The sequence below is a fragment of the Rhineura floridana genome, chromosome 10 (genome assembly GCF_030035675.1).
Source record: "Rhineura floridana isolate rRhiFlo1 chromosome 10, rRhiFlo1.hap2, whole genome shotgun sequence".
NCBI lineage: Eukaryota > Metazoa > Chordata > Lepidosauria > Squamata > Rhineuridae > Rhineura > Rhineura floridana.
In genome coordinates, this window is record NC_084489.1 from 15450941 (window position 1) to 15475466 (window position 24526).

The 24526-nt window shown below is 40.0% G+C and overlaps 1 protein-coding gene and 1 pseudogene across 4 annotated transcripts in view; both read right to left on the reverse strand.

The window, feature by feature from the left end:
• Nucleotides 1-11659, reverse strand: part of GOLGA4 (golgin A4) — a 108945-nt gene extending 97286 nt beyond the window's left edge. For 2 of the 4 annotated variants that reach the window (XM_061585889.1, XM_061585888.1), the window contains exons 1-3: nucleotides 11225-11659; nucleotides 8546-8638; nucleotides 4413-4511 (exon numbers count right to left, since the gene is read on the reverse strand). In XM_061585889.1, the coding sequence (XP_061441873.1) occupies nucleotides 4413-4511; nucleotides 8546-8638; nucleotides 11225-11314 (282 nt within the window). In that variant the 5' untranslated portion in view covers nucleotides 11315-11659. Of the gene's footprint in view, nucleotides 1-4412; nucleotides 4512-8545; nucleotides 8639-10837; nucleotides 10994-11224 lie in introns of those variants that run through there. The other 2 variants (XM_061585892.1, XM_061585891.1) reach the window with 2 other exon arrangements.
• Nucleotides 11660-17316: 5657 nt separating this feature from the next.
• LOC133365506 (zinc finger BED domain-containing protein 5-like) lies at nucleotides 17317-23679 on the reverse strand (annotated as a pseudogene).
• Nucleotides 23680-24526: the final 847 nt, after the last annotated feature.

Below are 24526 nucleotides of genomic sequence, written 5' to 3' on the forward strand. Positions count from 1 at the left end.
GAAATGAGCAGCTCATTCAGATGCCATCTATGCTATCCTCTTGTTTGAGGACTTTCATGCATAAGCAATAGCGTTCTCATACTGAATCAATCTGTCTTAAATCAGTTCATCAGTAGGCTTGCATAGCATAGGCAGCTGCAGAGGGAAAGCATGCTCCAAAGAAGTAACTCATTCCACCACCACCACCACCCACTGCTGGACCCATGTAATTATTTGAAGAAAGACACTTTTTACATACAAATTATAGCAAATCATAAACTAGAAATTAAAATAAGGTTGCAATCCTAAGCATGCTTACTTAAATGTTAACTTTGTCAAAGCCAATCGGATTTGCTTCAGAGAAAGTATGTTCAGGACAGGATCATTAGAGTGAAATATACTATTATTTAAGAAATCTAGTATACGAAACAAAGTTTGCCACCTTCACCATTGGCATGCCCCAGCCAATATTTAATTCCAGTGTCATCTTTGTTGCATAGTTTAGTCCCAGACAAAGGAAATATAAAACCAGACAGCTGCAAGAACTTTAATTCAAAAAGCTCACAAACAGACCTAGCAATATCATTGGGTGCCCCTTGAAGAATATAATACACAGCATATTTACAATTGTAAACATTATACTTCTTAAAAAGTATACTATAAATTAAACAGTCTGCTAGAGTAAAACAGCACAACAATGCCAAGAAAAAGCAAACTAGAGCATTTTCTCTCAGATATACTTAGTTCCAACAGAGTGCAAATGTTACAAATGCTATATTGCATTCTTTAAAGCAGTTTGAAGTCAAATTACTAGGTCACAAGCAAGCTGGCCTGAACTACCACACCTTACTTTGCCCTCATCTGTTTGTTCCAATTTTATGGGGCACTAACTGAAGATGGTGGCATAAGGATCAAGGTAGAATGATTAAGCTCCAAGGTAAGTTTCTATTGCTAATCATCCAGCAGCTGAGTTCTGTGCCCACGTAGGTACTTGGTTCAGCACCAGTTTAGGCTTGAGGGCTGGGCAGGGGGTGGAGGGATTGCTGTGATCTACAGGAATACCATCTTGCTCTCCAGACTCCCTCTACATCCGAGTGCCTATTTGGAGTGTTTGCACTTCGTGTTAGACCAGCAAGAAAATTGGGGATTCTGTTGGTGTACCGTCCCACCCCGCTGCCCAACAGTCTCCCTACCTGAGTTGATGGACATAGTCTCAAAAGTGCTGCTGAGGACTTCAAGACTGTTAGTCTTGGGAGATATCAACATTCATGCCGAGTCTGCTCTGTCTGGGGCAGCTCAGGACTTCATGGTCTCCCAGCCAACCATGGGGCTGTCCCAACATGTCATTGGGCTACACATGTAGCAGGGCACACTATGGATTTGGTTTTCTCAGTTGGACAGAGACGGTGATCTGAAGGTGGGGGACATAAAAACAGTCCCTATGTCATGGTTAGATGACTTACAGGGGCCTTTTCCCTCTGCAGGGGTGGGGGACCTATTAAGATTGTTCCCCCTCCAAGAGACTGATGGATCCTATTGGTTTTCAGAAGGCTCTGGAGAGTTTTCCAGGTGGCATGGCCGGCTCTCCTGTTAAAGCCCTAGTTGATCTGTGGAATAGAGATGACCCAGGCGATTGACAAAATTGCACCTATGCATCCTCTCTCTACTAACAGAGCTCAGAAAGCTCCATGGTATATACCTCAGAGCCAAGAGCAATGAAGCGAGAAGGGAGATGGCTTCAGCACAGGTGGAGAAAAATTCCTAATGAATGCAGCCGAACACTGGTATGTGCTCATGTTTGAGCCTACTCAGTGGCACTGAAGGTGGCGAAGAAACTTACTTCTCCACCTCCGTTGTGTCCTCAGCTTGCAGTTCAGTAGAGCTGTTTAGAGTAGCTAAGGGCTTATTACATCCTGGCCCTGGAGAGATGGTAGAGCCATCTAAAGCCCGCTGTGACATATTTGCTAAGCATTCTGAGGATAAAATCGCTTCCATCCACTGGGATTTGGACTTCATTGTTGATGCTGATGATCCAAGTGAGGTGCCTGGAGCACTTTCTTGTCCAATGACAGTGGATGTGCTTCAGTTCCTGAAGCCTGAGGATGTGGATAAGGTACTTGGTCGGGTATGTGCAACCACCTGTGTCTTAGACCCTTGACCTTCATGGCTGATAAAAACTGCCAGGGAGGGGACAGCTGGGTAGGCCAGGGAGATAATTAATGCTTCTCTCCAAGAAGAAGTGGTCCCAGGCTACCTGAAGGAGATGGTGGTAAAACCACTCCTGAAGAAGCCTTCCCTGGACCCGGAAGATCCTAATAATTTTAGACCAGTAGCAAATGTCCCCTTTCTGGGCAAGGTTCTCTAGACGGTGGTGGCCAACTAGATCCAGGTACCCTTGGAAGAGAGATTTTCTAGATCCATTTCAATCAGGATTCAGGCCTGAGCTTGGTACAGAAACAGCCTTGGTTGCCCTGTACAATGACCTGTGTCGGGAGAGAGACAGGCACAGAGTGTGACTCTGTTGATTCTCCTTGATCTTTCAGCGGCTTTTGATACCATCGATCATGGCATCCTTCTGGGGCAACTGTCCGAGTTGGGTATTGGGGGCACTGCATTGTGGCGGTTCCATTCTTACTTGGATGGCCAGTTCCAGAAGGCGGTTCTTGGGAAGCATTGCTCGGCTCCATGGGCTTGCCAGTATGGGGTCCAGCAGGGATTGGTTCTGTCTCCCATGTTGTTTAACATTTACACGAAACTGCTGAATGGGGTCATACAGAGATTTGGAGTGTGTTGTCATCAGTATGCTGATGACACAGCTCTATTTCTCCTTTTCATCTTCTGCAGGTGAGGCTGTGGATGTGCTGAATCAGTACTTGCTTGCAATAATTGACTAGATGAGGGCCAATAAAAAGTTTAATCTAGACAAGACTGAGATGCTGTTGGTGGATGGTTCCTCTGACCAGCCAAGTGGTGTGTGGCCTGCTCTAGATGGGGTCACACTCCCTCTGAAGGAACGGGTTTATAGTTTGGGGTTCTCCTGGATCCACTGCTGTCACTTGAGGCACAGGTGGCCTCAGTGGTGTGGAGTGCCTTCCATCAGCTTAGGCTGGTGGCCCAACTGCAACCCTACCTGGATATGGATAACCTGGCTATAGTAATCTATGCTCTTGTAACCTCAAGGTTGGATTATTGCAATGCGCTTTATGTGGGGCTGCCTTTGAAAATGGTTCAGAAGCTTCAATTTGTGTAGAATGCAGCTGCCCAACTGTTGACGGGTTCGAGGCAAACACAGCATATAACACCTATCCTGTTCCAATTGCATTGGCTGCCTATATACTTCCAAGCCCAATTCAAAGTACTATTTTTTGACTTAAAAAGCTCTTTATGGCTCAGGACCTCAATAGTTTCTGGAACTCCCAATATGAACCTATCTGGACCCTTAGAACTTCCTCTGAGGCCCTTCTTCAGGTCTCCCCTTTGAGGGAAGCTCAGAGGGTGATGACAAGGGAGATGGCCTTTTCAGTAGTGGCTCCCCATCTGTGGAATATGCTCCCCAGTGACGTCCACCTGGCGCTGTCATTGACATCTTTTCAGTGCCAGGTAAAGGCGTATCTTTACTCCCAGGCATTTGATAGATTGAGACGATGTTTTGTTTTTATGTGCTACCAAACCTTCCTGTGGCTGGGTGGTGGTGGTATTGCTATTGTTTTGTTGTTTATTATTATGTTTTATAGTCTGTTTTGTTTTGTTTTAACATTATGGAGGACCTTCAGGTATCAAGCGACTAATAAATCTAAATCGTCATCATCATCATCATCATCTCTAGAAGCTATTGTACTCAGAGGGTCATAAAAGAAAAGAGAACAAATAGTAAAATGAATCCTGGGTTCAAGTAGGAAGCAACAATTCCATTCCTTGTGTTCTTGCTCCTGTTCCTGCCACTTGTCCTCATTCTGTAACCTCGCTCTGAGCAAATGTAAAACCTTATTCTTCACAGAACTCGCTTGAAAAAATAGCTGTTCCTTAATATTCTTGAGAATACCAGACAAAGCTTCTTCAAGAAGTGGTCTGTTACTAAAAACAAAGGGAGGGGAAGCAAGGGGAGAGTTTTTTTTAAAAAAAAAACCTTAAGAATCAGACATAAAAATGCTCAGCTATGCTACAAAGGTATTTTGTGATGAATGCCTAAAATAGATGTAATCAAAGCAATGTTAATTTGTATGTTAAATTAAGCTGATGTTATCAAATACCCCAATCCAATGTTAAAACAAAATAAGCTCTGAGTTTAGCGCAGGGTTAGCAATATGGCACTCAGTATGCTTTAAGTGAGACTTAAACCAAAAGCAGCACTGTTGCCTTCTACGATTAACAGTATCCTCTTGTCCCAGTTAATTTGTCACTGTAAAGGATAGAACCCGGGGTGAGGGACTCACCACACTCCCACTCTGTGGTTTAGGTTGTTTGGTAGGATCCAAAGCAAAGACAGTATACTCAGAAAGAAAAGCAGGCTCTGATATCATCCCAGCTAGCAGCTGTGTCATTCAGTGCAAAAAGTAAGGAGATGAAAAATTAAACAAAGAAATGAGGTAAAAGGGAAGGAATATAAAAGCATGTTGCAGTTTTAATTCAAAGATGTTTGTACACAATGCTTACAGAAACTGCAAAAATATGCAACATTATCAAGGAAAGTGCATGAACAGAACATACTGAAGGTTGAACAGAACACTCAAACTAGCCAAGAAGTATGTACATAAACAAACTAGCTAAGAAGTATGTACATAAACAAATAGAAACTGAATAGCCTTATTTAGCTTTCTAAAAATAAAAATAGTGTATTCTCAACTCAATTAAGCATCATGTACATATATATTAATTACTGTGTACTGTCAGCTGTTTTGCAAGTATCTTTTGAACAATTTTTGTTGATACTTTAATGAACTTCCTTACAGGGCTGTGGAGTCAGAGTCGTGGAGTCGGAGTCGGAAGAAACATACCAACTCAGACTTCAAAATAAATTTTGATTGACAATTTTTTTAAATATATATTCAAAATGTCAAAGAAGCTTCCGATGAAGTCAGCTGTATATGAGCATTTCACCATAACTCAAGATGGAAAACATTTTGTGTGGCAGTGTATGATACAAGACCCAGATAAGACAAACGCTGCTATGCCAAGATCAGCGCATATTCAGGCAGTGATAAAAACGCTCCTACGAGAGCTTCCCATTTAAAAAGACATTTACAGCCCTTTCCAGGGCTGTGGAGTCGGAAGCAATTTTGGGTGGAGTCGGAGAGTAGAAAAATAGAAGAGTCTGAGTTGAAGGTTTGGCGTACCAACTCCACAGCCCTGCTTCCTTACAATGTAAGAATTAGTCCTTCAGTTTGAATTCAGTAAAATCTTATGTTTTAAAAGGACACTAGAAATATGAGCTATTGAAAATCCAATCTAAAAAAGGATTCAGCTGTGTACTTGCTATATATCATTACCATAGTTTGCCTAAGCTACAAGTTAAAGGGTCTTTTAAATGCAGCATTTTGAGAATACGAAGTACACAGCTTAATAGTCGGGCACATAACTCTGCATGGCACACTGTGACAGGAATAGTCTAAATTATGATTTCAGGAACTCACTAATGATCACTCCTGAATTAAGAAGGTACAAAGAGAAAAAATCTACTTTTTAAACATGCATCGTCCACTGTCTTGTGTTCCACACCAAATTATATTAAATGAATGATGGCAGCAATATGAGCAAGTATACATCAACAAACAGCAGACACACACAAAAGGGGGGGGAAGTCTCATGTGCTATTACAGCCCTAGTATCTTCATTTTACTTAAGCTACCAAAATAAGGGTCAGCTTGCATCTAATGTTTTCCCCCGCTTTTTCTAGGAATAACTTTAGGTGCTACCTTGGGCTTAGTGCTCCATTCTGCCTCAGATATGCACGGCACTGTTTTTTTTGAGGCCTCATATGTAAAACTGTTGTCTAGAGAACTCCACTTTTGGGAGTGAAGGGGGTTAACAGCAACCATCATCTGCTGACATTTGTAACACTGCACTGGGATTACTGTTGAAAAAGATATCATCAGAAGCCTTACTATGCAAGCCCTAAAGAGCTTTTTGGATTGCAGTCATATTAATACTGCCACAAGCACTGCAACAAGAAACATGCAGCAAAATAGTTAGCACAGTATATAGTTTTAAAAACTGAGGTTATCAAGAGCAAACTTCTGTCCAAAGCTATAATTCCCATCAACCCAACTTAAATTGTTATTTTTTATAAAAATTGAATACGAACACTGGAAGGAAGGTGGGAGAACGCAGACTGCAATACTTATAATCCCCAACCTTAACTCCATCTAAACACATAGTCATAAAGAATGCATTAAGTTTTGCCATAGTAGCAACAGTAATTAACAAAAGGGTCTTAAAATCAGAAGGAAAGGAAAAAGTCAGAACAGCATTTGAAGAAGTGAAGCTGTTTCTTCTTTTCATACACAGCAACAGAACTGTCCCATCTTCAGATGTTTACTACTGATTAAAAAACTGGTTGAGATTAAAAGGAGACAGACAATTCATAGCTTGTGCAATATACATTTCAATTTGTCAACAAATACCTTTCTATATACTATACACAATAATTCAGGAATTGTTTTAAAAATAGATATCAATAAAACAAGTCTATATATTACCTTTTGCCAACCTGGTGCCCTTAAGATGTTTTGTACTACAACTCCCACCTGTCTGTTTGGAGCTAATGGGAATTTTAGTCCTAAACATGTGGAGGGCACTAGGTTGGCAAAAGCTATTTTGAATCATTCTGGCTATAAACATCAAGGCTGAATGCACTAGCAGATTAAATGTAATCACACTGAATGTTAAACTCAAGATTGAGATCCACTCTTTATGTATTATTCTCCAAAAGAAATAAATCTGTAAATGAGAATAGCAGGTCACAGAAAATATGGCAATGCTTCATCTGACAAATCAATATAAACGTAATTAAAATTTGCTCGCAGCAAAGTCTGGTGATATCAGACTACTAGTAGCAAAAAGGTTAAACTGATTCTGCTCTAACTCGCAAAATCTATCTTTCATACTGGCCACTAAAGACTCAATAATTCAAAAACAATTGTTTGAAACTAAGGGTTGGCAACTGGTGGTCTTCACGCTGAATCAGGCTTCTGGTAAGGTGCCCCACCCCAGCTTCATGTCCCTTCATTCACTCTCCAAATGAACAGGAATGAAGGAGGAATAAGCAGCAGCCCATGCAGTTTACTCACACTGATCAATACTCTCCTCCTTAGGAGGGTTGTAAAGAAAGGAGACATAAGTAAAAACAGAATTCCTCCCTTGTTTTGACACCCTGCTCTGTCTCTCTTCTCTTATTCCCCCTATCTGCATGTGATACAATAGCTATGACCACTCCTGGACCAGAGAGCTTGACCACAGTAGTTCAGGCACTGGTGATTGGATTACTGCAATGCACTGCAAGGTGTTACTACTGGTATATACAGCCCTTAACAGACTGGGACCAGTTTACTTGAGGGACTATCTTTCCCTATATGTGTCTACTCAACTGCTTTGATCTATGGAACTGTAATGTTACAGGTGCCACATAATACTCATTCCACACTTGTAAGGAAGTATTTTTAGTATGGCAGAATCTATGCTTTGGAACTCCCTGCCTATTGACGTCAGGCAGGTGCTGTCGCTGTACCCTTTAAGTGCCTGCTTAAAATCATTGTGTAGCTGGTGGAGTGGGAACACTCTGGGGTCTTTATGTGGCAATAAAGGAGTGTATCCTGATCATTGCAACAGCATGAGCTGCCTGTGAGTGGCATGTGGGTGTTAATGCAGGCATATATAAGTATGTCCCAGGTTGGTGGGTAGAGTTCCTAGTTTTTTTTCCCCATTTACTTCTTTCACTTATTTTTTCCTACCCCTCCTAGGATTTGGCGGACACCAAGTGGTATTGCTCTCTTAAATCTCTTATAGATAAAACTCCTAGCCAGAAAACCTTATATTGTACCTCGTCAATCCAATATAGCATGCAAACTGGTTCCAGTTACATGGATACAAAATATAATTCTCCCTTGCATTTTGGCTGTTTCATTTTAAAAAACCCAATTTTCTTGAAAAATAGTTCTTAGAACAACCATAGTGTAAGGAAGAACATGTTCAGTATTCATTTAGCTAGGGCTTATTCATCTACTGAATGGGATACAAAAGGTATCTATAAAGTTTTCTGGCTATGTACTGTAAGGGATCTGAAGTCAATGCTGAAACGCACTGGTCTCTTTCTAAAGTGGCACTTTCAACCTATACCACTTAAAACTGGAGTTTCTGTGCTTTGCTATTCAATAATATTTTGGGAATTCATCATCTTTCATTGTTTATGCCTCTTTTCTTCATTTGTGTGATTTGTTTCACCCTTTGTTACATATAGTTTTTAATATACAGTTTTCTTAATTTTTGCTGTACTGCTTCTACGTTTTTCATGGTTCTTTGAGTATTTGGGGCTACTTCCGTGCCCTTTTTAAGCCAATAGGTGTGCACCCACCTCTCTGTTGGGCGTTAAAGTGTCTTCATCGTTTTGCTCTACAAGTGAAGATGTTCTACTCCTGGTAACTGATGGTGAAGATGTAGAAGGTCCCTGCAAAAGAAGTAACAGCAATGAACAACTGCTAGTCCCTACACACAATACAACCATATGCAGTGTTACATGCACCCATTTGTTGGAATACTGCCTGCAAATTGTGATATCAAGGATTTCAGAACTGTAGGTATCAGTTAAAACCAGATGCAGAGCTTTTAAAAATTGTTTTTCATATACAAATATTTCCATAGCTTAGACAAGAATGCACACAGGGTCAATTCTGTAGTGGTTTTGAGGTCAACAAATAAGTTTAATATTAAGATATGATTTTAAGAGTTCATTTAATTTTAAGTACACATTTTACAATACATATTATTATTAGTGTCTAGCTTTCATGTTTCCTTTTCAGCTTTGCTAACAGAGGTCATAATCCTCTGAAATTGAAGAAAAAATGCCAAAGATGCCAAAACTAAGTGATTAGTAAGTTCATTCAAGAGAAGTACAGCAAGTAACAATCCAGATGTATGGGGTGGTCATCATTCATCCTGTCAAGATATTAATGACTGTGCTTTGTGCAGGCTTGCAAACACAAGTGATACATAATATAAGGCCCATGCACCTGCATTAGCTTAAAATTTTGTTGGAAGCCTTCTTCAAGTGTTCATGGCTTTTGAAGCAAAATAAGTGCTAGGGAGTGATAGGGTCTTCTTGGACCCTGCCTTTGGAATGCTCTCCCTACGGAGATTCATCTGGCTTGTACTTTAATGTATTTTTTAGAACCAAGTAAAAGAGTTTTTCTTTTCCAAAAACTTTTAAAATTATCTGTTAACATTGTTTCTTCCTGCAGCTATACTATGATCTGTTTTAATTTAATTTTCTATTTTATTATACATGTATTATTGTTTTTACTTTTAATTTAGTCACCAAGAGCTGAAATGGGGAGCAGAAGATTACTAAAGAAACATAACATATAGCAGAATAAGGTGGCAAAGTGCTATGGTCACAGAATTGATTATACCACATCAGACAGCAGGTGATGATTACATTTTAAACACTTCCCTAAATGAAAAACTCTCTACAAAAAAGAAGCCATTACAGTAGCAAAAAGGCTAGTGTAAATATCTCCCAGATGTGCTACTTTTCTGGGATGTTAAGCTATGGCGGAGCATTCAAAAATTTTATTTTCCAACTGAAATCTGATGTAATCCATTCTCTCACTTCAGCACTTTATCATTATTCTACAGGTGATGACCAAACCGAAGAAAAGAAAAACCTAACTAGCACATGTTTGCTCACTGTAATATTCCAATCCTTTAGTTGCACAAAAAAAAACCACCACCACCCCCCACTGCTTACATAGCAGAAGGGCAGACCTCCTTACCGTTGGTGAGCTACTGTTTTTTAGAAAGCTATTGGTGTGTGTTATGATTTGACAAAAATTCAGGGGAGCCAGGAGTTGAGGTGTTTACCTTACATTAAGAGCCCTCTACACACACACCCCAAAAAATGATAATCGACAATCAGAGAAGACGCCACATTTTATGTAGGATCACCTGGAGCAGCTGATCATATAATAATCCAGTACAGCAACAACCCCTAGAGTTTATCTTACTCTGCCACGCTGCAGAGGAAAGATGACATAATGGAAGATGGCAGAATGCATCACACCAGGATAACAGCTTTGAACCTAATCATGTAAAAAGCCTTTAAACACTCAAAAGGCTAAACATGTCAACTTGATCCACAAAATGAGTTACACTGCTCTGCATACCCTGCTCCACCTTCCAGCAGGAATTGCAGCAACCTGCTCCTCCTCTTTCAAACACTTACTGCTTCAGCCACCAGAGGTTTTATTTATATATTTATTAAACTTGTATACCGCCCCATAGCCGAAGCTTCCTCTGTAATTATTTATACTTAAGAGAAAAATATATAGGTGTATTTGATGTCCTGTCTCTTAAGGATTGGGGGTTTAAACAAATTCTTTATACAGACTCTGATAAAAAAAATAATTTAAAAAAGGGTTGTAGTCAGTAAATGTGTTGCATTTTGTTTTTCAGTATAGACTTATACATAAATATAACTGAATTGAACAGGACTTCAAAGTACAGTTATTTTACATACATGCCCCTTATTTCTTGGCATGTTCCCGCTGCAATCCTATCCAGTATGTGGGAGAAAACCCCACCAAATTCAAAAGGATTTATTTCTAAGCAGACATGCACAGGTAGGATTGTAGTTGATATGCACACTTACAAGCAAGAAAGTCCAACTGTATTCAATGGAGCTTACTTACGAGTAAGCACACACAGGATCAGACTGTAGCTATGAAAATACCGTGGGACGGGGTGGGGAGAGAGACTTACAGCCGTGTCGTCGTCCCCATCTCCCTCCTTCTTCCCAAGAGTGAAAGCGCCGGGAAGGTCGAGGGGGCGGGAAATATTTACCGCCTTACGTCAGGAGCACGCAGCGCTTGAGGGGACCCTCACACAAATAAGAAGAGCCGACCGCCTCCTGGCAAGCCAGGGTCTGTTTTTGCTTCTCTTCGCCCCGCAAAACCACCCCCGGCTCTCCCTCCCTCTCTACCCCCCCCCATCACCCGATAACGAGGAGGCCTCCCACCCCTGTCCCAGCGCCTAATACCTGCGGCAGGCTCGGGACGCGACCGCCAGGGCTCCGCGGTGCCGGCGATGTTTGCTCCTCGCTGATTTTCTGCTTCAGTTTCTTGAACATGACAGCGCAAGAAGAACGGCCGAGCGAGGTAAAGAGAAAGGGAGGCGGCTGGGCGAAAGTCTCTCACGGACAGACGGTCACTCTCTCTTTCCGACGAGGGAGGGGGAAACGAGGCGGTAACGACTTTTATCTCCAGCGTTACCTTATGGCCGGCACCTCAAAGTAGTGCGTGAAGGGGGCAAGGGTGTAATGGCCCCTGACACCGCTTCTCTTTACTCCACTCCTCGCCGCCTCCCCCCCTGTCCTCGGCGGGCTGCCCCTCACTCAAGCGGCAGGTGAGTAAGCAGCGCCAGTACGCATGCGCAGCCAACGTGGACCCGAGAGAAAGAGCGGAGCGGCTACGGCGAAGGACGAGGCCCAATTTTTCTTCAGGATTTGCAAGTTCGCTAGCTCGTTCTGTTGTTTGTACTATTATTTACGCACTCAAGAAAAATCTGTTTCAGTAATTCTTGTGTTTCTGCTTATAGCCCTATCCCATACGTGACTTAATTCGGAAGTAAATCCTAACAAGTGAAATGAAGGCTGCGTTAGGACCACAAGGTCCAGACTTTTCACTTCCACTTTTTTCATCTAATAAATGCAGACTGAGTACAGTGCCTACCGTACAGGAGAAATCAGTTATGAAATAGGGATGGAAGAGTTCGTAGAAGCAATTCACATACTGCTTTCATACGGAACACTGAGACTGTAGTCTGGGTATACCAATATCTCGCTGAAGGATGATACTAAAATGACTAACAGTGATTTGCCCTCTTTTCTCATTTATTTTTAATTTCCTGTCACTTGGGAACATTCATAAAGGACAAACTTCCAGAGAGGATTAACAAATCAGCTGTAACTTATGGAGAGTTAGGCCGTATCTCAGGAATTGCTTAATCTTTTTTTAATTGTATTTAATTTTTGGGAACCTACATTGTGTGGTTATCCCCAAATTCACAAATTATAAAATTTCAAAATCCCTGTATTCCCCCTATCTTTACTTCAAGCATAATGCCTACTTTGGTTATAATATACATTTAAAAACTATCACTGACTTTTTTTTCTGTTATGTCATCTGTGTACAGTATAGTACCCCAAAAATCTTATATGGTATTAACCACTGCTTAGTGGCTTGGTGGGGGTTCTTGTAGGCTTGACTTTTAGGTTCAGATGATGCCTATTTATGTAACCAGAAAAAGTTAGATATCCTTCAAAATCCCTTTCTGTAATGGCCATAATAGTACCAAACATGAAATGTCAAGAACAGATAGATGGATGTTCAAACAAATACTGAAAAACTAACACATTAATACCAACATGTAGACCTCACAAAGTTAAAATGGTATCCCTCAAGTGAAAGTAGTTGCAGGTGACCTACACCCTCTTATTTCTCCTCCTGTACTCTTGCTATTTCAGAAGTGAATAGTAGATACATATCTCTAGATAAGTTAGAGTCATGGCAGTATGGGAGGGTACACTTTACTGGAGCACAGAGAACTAGGGTGTCCAGCCCAGTACCATTACAGGAAAAAGGTAAGGCTAAATTGTAAATGCCACTTGAGGATATTGCCCTGTATCTGTTGCCCAGATCTTGTGGGATTTGCTGAGGCCAATCAATGTTACTGTTAGAGGAGAACAAACAATGTACTGAATAGCGAATACTGGTCCAGACCCTTACCTTAACCACTAGGGTGCCTGCCTGTGCAATTAAACTTGGACGTCTAGTTTAAAAGACAGAAAGAGATTTGTGCTTCTCTGAGTGACTTCTTTCAAGGACTAGCAGAGTTCCTTGTGCATACACAAGAAGGATGGATAAAACACCATAATTGTCAGGGGCATTAATCCAAGGGACAGTGGGAGCCAGTGCTGCTGATAAGGTTTATGTAAATTTATGTAAATAAATGTCTAGTTCACATGCACACACCATTCTATTTTTTTTTATAAGCACACATCAGATAGCCAGGAATGTAAGCAGGTTAAACCAAGGAAAGCAAATTAAGCTAGTGGTCACTAATCACTCCTCCAGCCTTTCAAAACAAACCAGGCCTTTTTGCAGTCTGTCTCAAATAAATATTTCTGTATAGAGACTGCTTTGAAGTTAATTGGTCTATTTATAAAATGTTTGCACCACATTGGCTCATTAAAATTTTTAAAAAATCAAATCATCAGCAGGATAAAACAATTATTAGGACCAATCAGAAAGTTACAAAATAGGCAGCAAACTTTGTATGACTCTTCTTCAGGCTGGATGTTATGTTTAAGGCTGGGGAATGTTTGGGGGCTTGGCAAAAAAGCCCCAGTTTGGGTCATGATGTAATTTAAGAAATATAAAAAAATCATTTCAGAATTAAAATATAAACTTTTATTTCATGACTCATGAGTGTATGTATGGGATAGGTATGAAAAAATGTCCCACCTACAAGCTTGCACTAGGGCCAACCAAATAATGCTTGGGCCCTGCAGGCTTGTTGTGATTTGACTTTCTTTGTCCCAGTACATGTTTGTTGGTGATTCTAATCAGTATGGTGAATGTGAATCAAGAGACAGCAGTTGCCTCAGAGTCAGAATGGGAGGTTTGGTGATGCCTACATAGGACAGAACTCAACCAGGTATTTTCACACAGTATTAGGAGCTGAATTGGAGAAGCTGCACCCAGGCATGCGGAGTACACCAGTTCTGCCTAAAAGGCAGTTTGATGTGTTTGCCATTTACAGTAAAATGTACAATACACTTTTAGCTACTTTAGATATTCCAGCCTGTATGAATGTGACAGGGAGCTGTGACCTATCCTGGCACTAAGTCATCTATGGCGTATACTTGAGATATAAATATGTACATATGTAAAATATTTCTGGTCTACATTGTTAAAAAGCCATGTGCGGAGCAGCCCTTAAACCAAGAATGGAGAATCTGTAGCCCTCCAGATGTTTTTGGACTCCAACTCCCATCATCCCTAACAATTGGTCATGCCGGGTGGGGGTGATGGGAACTGAAGTCTAAAAACATCTGGGGGGGCCACCCACAGGTTCTCCCATCCCTGCTTTAAACATTTAATTTGTAGTGAAATGGCAATAAGGTAACAAATATTCTGCCTCAAACCCTAAAAACAACTATAGCTGCAATCCAATACATACTTCTCTGGGAGTAAGTCCCACTGAACCCAATGGAGTTTACATCTGAGTAGACATGTATTGTAGCCTATGTAAGTTATGTTGGGTATTAGAGACTAGTTTTTGTTTTTAAAAATCATAAGACTGACAAACAACTTGAAGGTTCTTTTTCCCCTTTAAAATGTCTCATCTAAGCAGAGCCTGACTCTCCCATTTAGGAGCAGAGATCCTGCTATAATTTCTTCACGCCAGAACACAAGACAGTGCAAGAGTTTGTATTGCACAACAAAGCAGACTTGATGTTGCTGTTTTTCTTCTCCACCCCCTCTTGGGAATTTCCCATACATTATTCACTTCATTCCAAAGCTATCTAATAAAATATGTCTCTCGGCAAGTATATGAGAGTAGGTATATTTGCCAATTCCATGTTAAGAGGCTTCAAACACACACAGTTTTGATGACATCACTAGGTACAGTGAATGACCAAGCTGCAAATGAGATTTTATTTAGAATAATACTACAAGGTAATACTTTTCTGTCATGTTTGTAGCAGCTAACCTTTTTTAAAAAAAACAAACGCAGGGCCTCCTGCCAGCCTTACTCTGATGTTGAAATAACGGATAATAGCTTTCGGAAAGTCAACAGACTCATTCTATGGAAAAGGGGCATATTTTATTCATACAGTTCTCAGTACTGATTCTCAGATGCACACTTGCAATGACTTGCGGAAAATGTATGAATTTGACAGCAGCTCATTCGTCAAAACCTGTCCCAATACAAATATGGCCAGGCAAAGCATTGAGTAGAATGCCCAAATACAATATTTAATAACACAGAGAAAAAAAAATAATAAAAAAACTTCCTTTAAAAATGTGGGTCTTCTGGTATGGAACCCACTCATTTCAGTAGATGAGTTTGTCCCTTTTGGGACAATTTTCCAAGACACTGTATCTAATGCTATTAAATTATAGTAAGTATCCCAAAAATTAGATGGGGTTGCATTCCTCCATCTAGTTTGGCAACTAGGGTCATTTGTGGATGACTTAGTTTTAGGAAGAGCTGTAGTTCAGTAGCAAGGCAATTGCTTTGCATTGAGAAGGTCCCCGGTTCAATACCTGTCCTCTCCAAATATGGCAGAGAGCCCTCTGCCTGAAACCCTAGTGAGCTGCTTCTAGTCCGTGCAGAATCAGGAATCAGTTTAGACTAAAACCCGGAACAGATTCCACTGCCCCACTGACATGGAGCAGTAGCCACTGTCCCTACTATCAGTGTTGTTGAGTTGCTATCCTTACTATTAGAGTGTTAGACTAGGTTACTTGTTTTGAATGAAAAACCCTGATCAGGCTCTTGGAAGTGACTAGTTTTGTTTTTGTTTTTAATATTAAAGGGTACATTTTTACTTTATTTTTGTAGTTAAGACTACAGTATTGATGTTGTTCGTATAAATGACACTAGATGGCATTGTGTGAGCAGAGTATTTGTGTTTGTACTATTAATATGCCATTGTTGTCGATACAAAGGCATTATACAGCCAGGGTTACTGAGTGGAACCCAAAGGTACAAGATGGATGAAATGGAAAGTAGAGATAGAGAGTCTGTGCCAACGTTTTCATTATCTTGTACTATATGAGCATCTTACCTATCTGTGTGTTTTGAAATACAGTGAAGTATTTAAAAAATGAACAACTTCAGGGCTGTTTGTGTTGTTTACAGATGAATCCTGATGAACAAGAAGTGAGATTCAGCTTTGGCTCCTCTGTCTTTTGAAAATTAGGGTCAGATTCTTGGTATGTTTTCTCCAGCATACAAACATCCATATAATAAGTGAGTAAGGGAGTATCTGTGCTGCCAACTTGTAAGGGATTGGATTCAGCATGTCTGACTGCTGCAGGATTTGTGGTAGATGATGTTGTTTCAGCTCATGCTGGGCTTTTTGCCCATTGGTGCTACAGATGTGTAATTACAGAGTCAGTCTTACCAGTCAGTGCCTCTCACTTTACAACGTCACCATATCATTCCTGAGTTTGGGCTTATTGGTAGTGGTCTGAATGATCCTGACTTTAGTGTTCAGTGATACATCTTTGCATTTGAGGACCTTTTCTCGTTCTCTCATAGCTGCCTCCCCCAGTCCTACCGTTCTTCTAATTTCTTGACTATTGTCTCTATTTTGGTTAATGACTGTGCCAAGGTATTGATAATCCTTTACAGGTTCAATGTCCTTATTGTTAACTTTAAAGTTGTCATTACTTTTGTCTTCTTGATGTTCAGCTGCAGTCCTGCTTCTGTGCTTTCCTCTTTAACTTTCATCAGTATTCGTTTCAAATAATTACTGGTTTCTGCTAAGAGTATGGTATCGTCTGCATATCTTAAATTATTGCTATTTCTCCCTCCAATTTTCACACCTCCTTCATTTTGGTCCAATCCCACTTTCCATATTGTTGAGCGAGATCCTGATATTGATCTCACCGTGCCTCCTTCCCCAGGTAAGGCACGGAGCTGGATTGGACCCTGAAGCAGGCTTAGGAAGGAAAACACACTTACACACACTAGACCAGTGGTTCTCAACCTTTTTTGCTCCATTCCCCCCTTTCACCATTGTTCAAAATATAATTCCCCCCTTCCCAAGATAGTCTAAGGTGCATTCCAAATAATATGCATATAATATTGAAAATCTTTTATTTTTTTCTATATTAGTACATATACATTTATTTGGATTATTTTTATAGTAGAGTTTTACAAATTTAATAGCAATAGAAAATGTTGATAGATTTTAAAACTTGAACAAAATTAGTTTTTTTAATATTCAGAACTAATTATTTAACAAACTAAAGTTACTGAAGCATACTTCAGTGAACAAAAAGTTCAATAGAATTCCAGGGTAATGTAGTTTATTTTATTCGATGAAGATTACAGTCAATGAGAAACCTGTGATTGTTTTTTCTTTGCCAGTTCTTGGATACACAGAGGAGTGCTTGAAAGGGCACAACGCAGGTCATTTTCAGCCTCCAGTCTACTTCGTTGCTTCGTTTTCATTTGCAACAAAGTTGAAAAGCCTGACTCATAGAGATATGTCGACACAAATGGAAGTAATGCATGAATAGCTCTTTCTGCCACTTTTGGGTAGGAATCGCACATCTTGGGCCAAAATTCTGTGATTGATTTCTCATCGAACATATCTTTTGCTCCCAAATCAGTTTTCAGCTCCAGAAATTCATCTTGACAATCATCAGGAACTTTTTCAACTGACAATTTAAATGGATTACGCACTAAATCCAACTCTTCATCACTGATAGTGGCTGAATTCATTTTCAAATGCTGCAAAATTTCATTTTTTGCAAATTCTGGAAGCACTTGTTCTTCACCACCAGCAACAAGAATTGATGACAGTTTCTCAAACATTGCAACATTTTTGATCTTGACCTTTCTCTTCCAATTTTCGAGCTTGCTCATGAAAGCTTTCAAGGCATCCATGAATTTTATGTTTGTATTCCTTCCTTGCATTTGAAGATTCAGTTTATTCAGCTGCTCAAAAATGTCAACTAAATAGGCAAGGCGCATGATCCATTCCTCATCATCCAGCCAGGCTAAAAATTCCATCTTACCCTGAACTTCAAAAAATAATTTGAGCTCATCTCTAAGCTCAAATACTCGCTCAGTTACATTTCCTCTTGAAAGCCATTGAACATTTGCGTGGAAAAGAAGCAAATGATGGACAGCATCCATGTCAATACATAACTGCTTGAAAAGTCATGAGTTAAGAGCTCCCCCTTTCACAAAATTCACAATTTGCATTGGTTGATCCAAAACCTTCCCTAATGGAGCTGGAAGTGTTTTTGAAGCCTGTGTCTGATGATACAATGAATGCCTTTCACTTTTGGAGCTCGCTTTTTCACACAAGCTTGAAATCCTGATTTTCTCCCTAACATAGCTGGTGCTCCATCTGTACAGCACCCACAGAATCCCACAAAAGATTTTCTGATTCAAAGAAAGATGAAACCTTTTCCAAAATATCTGAGGCCTTAGTAGTTGTTTCAAGAGGAGAACAAAAGAGAAACTCCTCTTTAAATGAACTTGAGTGAACATATCTTGCAAACACCAGCAACTGGGAACACGATGCCACATCAGTCGATTCATCAAGTTGAATTGAAAATAAACCAAATGCTGCAGACTTGATCTCCTGCACAACCTGATCCTTGATGTCAATGGCCATGTCGCTGATCCTCCTTTGAACAGTACTGTTTGATAGTGAAACTGCTGCAAGTTTTTTCTCCAATCCATTTCCCAACACAATTTCCACCATTTTGAGAGCGCAAGGTTTGATAAAAGTTTCCCCAATTGTATGTGGTTTTTTCTTCTTTGCTATCTCCAGTGCTACAACATAAGAAGCTTCAATAACCTTTTCGTTTTTTTCTTGGAACACCCCTGTCCAGCTTCATCTTTTTGACAACATTCCCATGACATTCAAAAAAGCTTTTGTCATTGTCCTTGAGTTGAGGATGAACATTCTGCAAGTGTTGCTTCAACTTTGTTGGTTTCATAGAATTATTTGACAAAGCTTTGGTACAAATAACACATTGAGGCCTTTCTTCTCCATTGATGATGATGGATGTGAATCCATATCGAATATATGAAGCATCATACCCTCTTTTTTTGACACTCATGATGGGCTCCAAATTCTGTGAATAAAAAACAAGAATAAGTCAAAGACTATATTGTAAATGGAATTTTTCCACAACAACAAGTAAATATTAAAAACCAGATTTTAAAATTTAAAATTTAAATAATAAATTTTATACAAACAAGCATATAATTTTTATAAATTTGAACTTCCTTTAAATTTAATTGTTTTTCTTTCTGACATATGTAATACTAGAAGATGTTCCCAGTGTTGCTCGGGTTTTTGATATAATATAAATTATAAATTAAGGCCTATAAACGCACAAAATGAACCACGCGCAAACCAACGAAATCGAACAACTTAAGACACAGCAGATAAAAGTGTTCAGAACTCCAAGAGAAAAACAATAAAGCACACAGACACAAACAAACCACACAAAATGTAAGAAAATGAAAAATAGAATAACGAATTAACCAAAAAAAGACAATATAAATGAAACACAATGAAAGAAGGCGGAAAGATATAATCGAGGACAGAAGCATCAACGATGAAAGAAATAAACAGCACAGTGAACTTACTACTCTCTGATACTCAAAAGAGAACTGGATCAAACCATCAGCGAACCAAATCAGGGAACGTCCCTCTCAGTAATGAATTCTACGGCTACACTGGTATTGTTTACTTACCGCCGAATCTACCAGGTCTGCGATAGCGCTGTCATCGCCAAGTGACGTATCTTTATTTGTCTCTCATAGTGTGTTGACGTTTCGCGAGTGACGGTGGTGTTTCTCGAGAGAGAAAAAATTCTTAGTTAATATTATAACAGAATTTCTTGGAGCACTTTCTGGTCTTTAAATAATAATTTAATTTTGCAAATGAAAATAATGCTGCATGTTCAAGAATCGATTTTAATCTGTGACATTCAATAAACTTTATTGAATGTCGCAGATTAAATTAAAAACAAACTACAATTTTACAGATTGTACATAATCTACAGGACATTACACTTTGCTGAATAGTGGTCCTAATTCCCCCCCTGGAACCCTAAAATCCCCCCCGGGGGGGAATTGCCCCCTTGTTCAGAACCCATGCAGTAGATCTTTGGCCAAAGGTTCCACCAGCACAAAGCAGCCCTCAGTCCAACCAAGCGGCAGCAATGGTCAGATGGACGAGTTTATTTAGGAAGCACCAACATTTTATAGACCACCAGGGCACGGTGAACAGTAAACAGATGAAAGACAGAGTCATAAACAAAGTTGTAAACAGACATAATAAAAGAACAAAAGGTGCGTTTTCATCCTTCCTGTCTTCCTGTTCTTCTGACAGATCCTATCTTAAAGTTATCTTAAAGTGAACATACACTACAGACTTAGTGTATTGGAAAAGAACAAACATGGTTTGTTCTTTTCAGGGTTAAATGCGTCTCTGCAGGGAACACATTCTTTGCCTTTGCCCTAGATACAGAAAGGCAACTTCAACAGATTCTAAATGCCAGTACTTTACAAAGAATTAACATACACTTAGTACAAGCCTGAAAGGCTAGGGAGAGATACATTTTACAATAAACATAAGCCTACAAAGGGATAGTTTAGGTCCAGTGGGGTTGCTACTTGAGGCACTCATATTTTCCACGCCAGCAGTATGATATGTTCTGCATAAAGATTAAACAAATAGGGTGATAAAATACTCTTGTCTCTTGCATTCTTTCTGATTGGGAACCAATCGGTTTCTCCATATTCTGTCTTTACAGTGGCCTCTTGTCCAGAGTATTATTTATTTTTATTTCTTTATTATTTGATTTATATCCCACCCTTCCTCCCAGCAGGAGCCCAGGGTGCAAAAGCACTAAAAACTTTAAAACATCATAAAAACAAACTTTAAAACAAATTAAAACAAAACATTTTTAAAACCTTTCTTTAAAAAACCTTTCAAAACATCTAAGATTAAAAACATTTTAAAAAGAAGGTTTAAGAACATATTAAAAAACAATTCCAACACAGATGCAGACTGGGATAGGGCTTGTTGAAAGAAGAAGGTCTTCAATAGGCACCAAAAAGATAACAGAGATGGCGCGTGTCTAATATTTAAGGGGAGGGAATTCCACAGGGTAGGTGCTGCCACACTAAAGGTCTGTTTCCTATGTTGTGCAGAACAGACCTCCTGATAAGATGGTATCTGCAGGAGGCCCTCACCTGCAGAGTGCAGTGATCGACCGGGAATATAAGGGATAAGACAGTCTTTCAGGTATCCTGGTGCCAAGCTGTATAGGGCTTTGTACACTAAAACTAGAACCTTGAACTTGTCCCAGTAGCAAATGTGTATAGTTTTCGCATCAAGACAATCAGATGCTATGGCACCCCCATTGATTCTAAAGCATTCCATCGTTTTTCATGATATACACAATCAAAGGCTTTGCTGTAATCTGTAAAGCAAAGGGTGATTTTTCTGAAATTCTTTGGTCCGTTCCATTATCCAAGATATGTTTGCAATATGATCTCTGATGCCTCTTCCCTTTCTAAATCCAGCTTGGACATCTGGCATTTCTTGCTTCATATATAGTAAGAGCCTTTGTTGTAAAATCTTGAGCATTACTTTACTTGCATGGGATATTAAGGCAATAGTTCGATAATTACTGCATTCCCTGGGATCCTCTTTCTTTGGAATGGGGATGTACATTGAACACCTGCAGACTGTGGGCCATAGTTTAGTTGTCCATATTTGTTGACAAATTTTTGTCAAAATTTGGACAGATTCAGTTTCAGTAGCTTGTAGCAACTCTATTGGTATACCTGTCAGCTCTACACTGCATCAGCAGTGTCAGGGGGGGCTGGAAATTCCTGGGTCTTTGGCAGGAAAGGAAAGTCCTTAGCCAGCAGTCAGGTTGTAAATCTGCCAGGCCTATCCGAAGCGTACTTGCCGAGTCAGAAGTCCAGAAGCGAGGTCAGTGGAGGTCCGGGATCAATTGCCAAGGAGGTCAGTCAAAGAGATGCTGCAGGGAAACTTGGTCTACACAAAGCCACGCCTGACGTTGCAGTCAGCAACAAGCTGCAGCCAAGGTGTGCCTTATAAAGAGCAGGATGGACAGCAGGTGTGAGCCCTCAGCGTTTGGGCCTTAAGGAGACAGGCCTGCCTCTCTTCTGCCTGACCTTCTGCTGTCTACGTTCTGCAGGTGAGGGGGGAGTATCCTGTTCACTGTCTGTGTCTGGCTGCAGGGCCTCTGCTGTCCCTGGGGTGCTCTGCAGCTGAGGGGCAGAAGGAGCTGGATTCTCAGGAGGCTCCTCCGTGTCTCCTGCTGCTCCTGGGTCTGCTGCTGTTACTCCCGAGTCATCCTCATCTGAGGAGTCCTCTGACGGGGCCATGACAATACCATCTGTTCCTGGTGATTTGTTTACTCCAAGTATCTAAGAGCACCTTTCACCTCACATTCTAAAATTTCTGCTTCTTCGTCATACGGTTCCTCTGTGAATGAATCTGTCATCCTGGTATCTCTTTTATAGCGTTCTTCAGTGTATTGCTTCCATCTTCCTTTTATTTCATCTTGGTCAGTCTGTGTGTTTCCCTACTCTTGGTTTAAATTTCCCTGTCTCTAATCTTTTGGAATAGGTCTTTTTGTTGTCCTATTGTTGTCCTCTTCTATTTCTATACAATATTTCTATACAATAACTATTGTAATGGTTCTCTTTGTCCCTATGTATTCGTCACTGTGTTATTGCATTTAGGGTTCTAACCGTGTTTCTTGATTCACATTCACCATCTGTTCCATATTTGATCTTTATATTCTTCTGGGATGTTATTTAAATTGTATTTTGGCATTATGATTGCTTTGTTGTTGTTCTTTACTCTTTACTCTGGTTTTACTAGTTCATGATCTGTACTGCAATCTGCTCCTGGTGTTGCTTTTGCAAGAAGTATGGAACTTCTCCATCTTTTGCTACCAATTAATTTGAGTCCTATATTGACCATTTGGTGAAGTCCACATGTACAGTTGTCTTTTTGATTGCTCAAAACATGTGTTAGCAAGAACAAATTATTGAATTCACAGAATTCAGTAAGTCTCTCTCCTGCTTCATTTCTAACTCCTAAGTCCCATTTCCCCACAATTTCTAGTTCTCTGTTCCCTACTTTTGCATTCCAGTGCCCCATGATTATCAGCACATCTTGTCTTGGTGTATGATCATTTTCTTCCTGTACTTCTGCATAAAATCTCTCTAATTCTTCTTCTACATTTGCTGTTGGAGCGTAGACTTGGATGATGGTTATGTTAATAGGTTTCCTGTTAATCTCATTGATATAATTCACCCAGGTTATAGCTCCTAATTGCTTTTGCTGCATTTCTTCTCACTATTAAAGCAACCCTGTTTCTTTCTTTTTAAAAAACCCTCCCACTGAAGAGCAGGGGGAGATTCAAAATGCAAAGCACATTAGGGGAAAACTTCCTGTTGTTCAGTGTCATTACTGCTTAAAATCTCAAAAAAAGAGTTAACTATAACCAAGCATGAAAGACTGGGAACTTCCAAATTAAGTTGTCAGCATTCAGTATGATGGCCCATCTGCAAAGTGCATTACAGTCTTACCTTTCCTTGTGTTTGTTTGGGGGCTCTAATTACTGCTTTATCTAGTTTAATCTCTCATATTGACATCAAAGACTTATTTCCAGCCTGTCTCCTATCAGCAACATCACACTGTGCTGGATAGTGAGGAAGGCTTTTAGAGACACTCCTTTCAGATTTGACCTATTGCTTCATGATCTTGCGGAGAGACTGGTTACAAGCTGAATCTTTTTAGTGTTGATAAGAATTACGAATGGGAAAGCTCTGCCAAAGTTTCTGTTGCTGTTCATACTGATGGGGAGGGAGAGGTTAAAGAGCACTTTGTCTGTGTCTCAGCTCCCTTTGGAAGAAAGTATTGAGGTCCATAATGGGGGGGAGGTTCCTTTGAACTGGAGGCTATGCTAAGGGCCAGATTAGAAGCACTTGGGGCTTGATTTAGCCTCTGGACTGCTAATGGACTATCTACAGTTTAGATTATTCATCTTGGTACTCTAGCATAATGGAAAATATTAAGTTAATGTTATACTTCTGTGTCCCTTGGGCAGAATTCTAATTTTAGTTTTCATTAGTCACTACTGGCTTGCTGAGTGGAATAAAACAAGTTGCAGTTCAGAGGGAAATAATGCAAATGATAAGGCTGCAGTGCTTTATCGTTTTCTTCAAGGAGGGCACACCGCTTCCCTTTTGGCTCAGTCTAGCTATCAGTGTTTAAGATGACTTCTCCCAGCTGCAACAGGCTTCTGCAGTACTATTATACTAAGGAATGTCATGTCTTGTTCTGTTGATTTTTTTAGCCTCACAGAATGCTTTTTCAGGTAGAAGGGGAAACAGTTAATTTGCAGCCATTTGCCGTGTGTGTGTATTTATGTATGTGTATGTGTTTATACTGAGTAAACTTGCATTACTGGAAGGCAGTAATTTCCAAACTGCACACCGAGGCATTGTAGCAGTAACT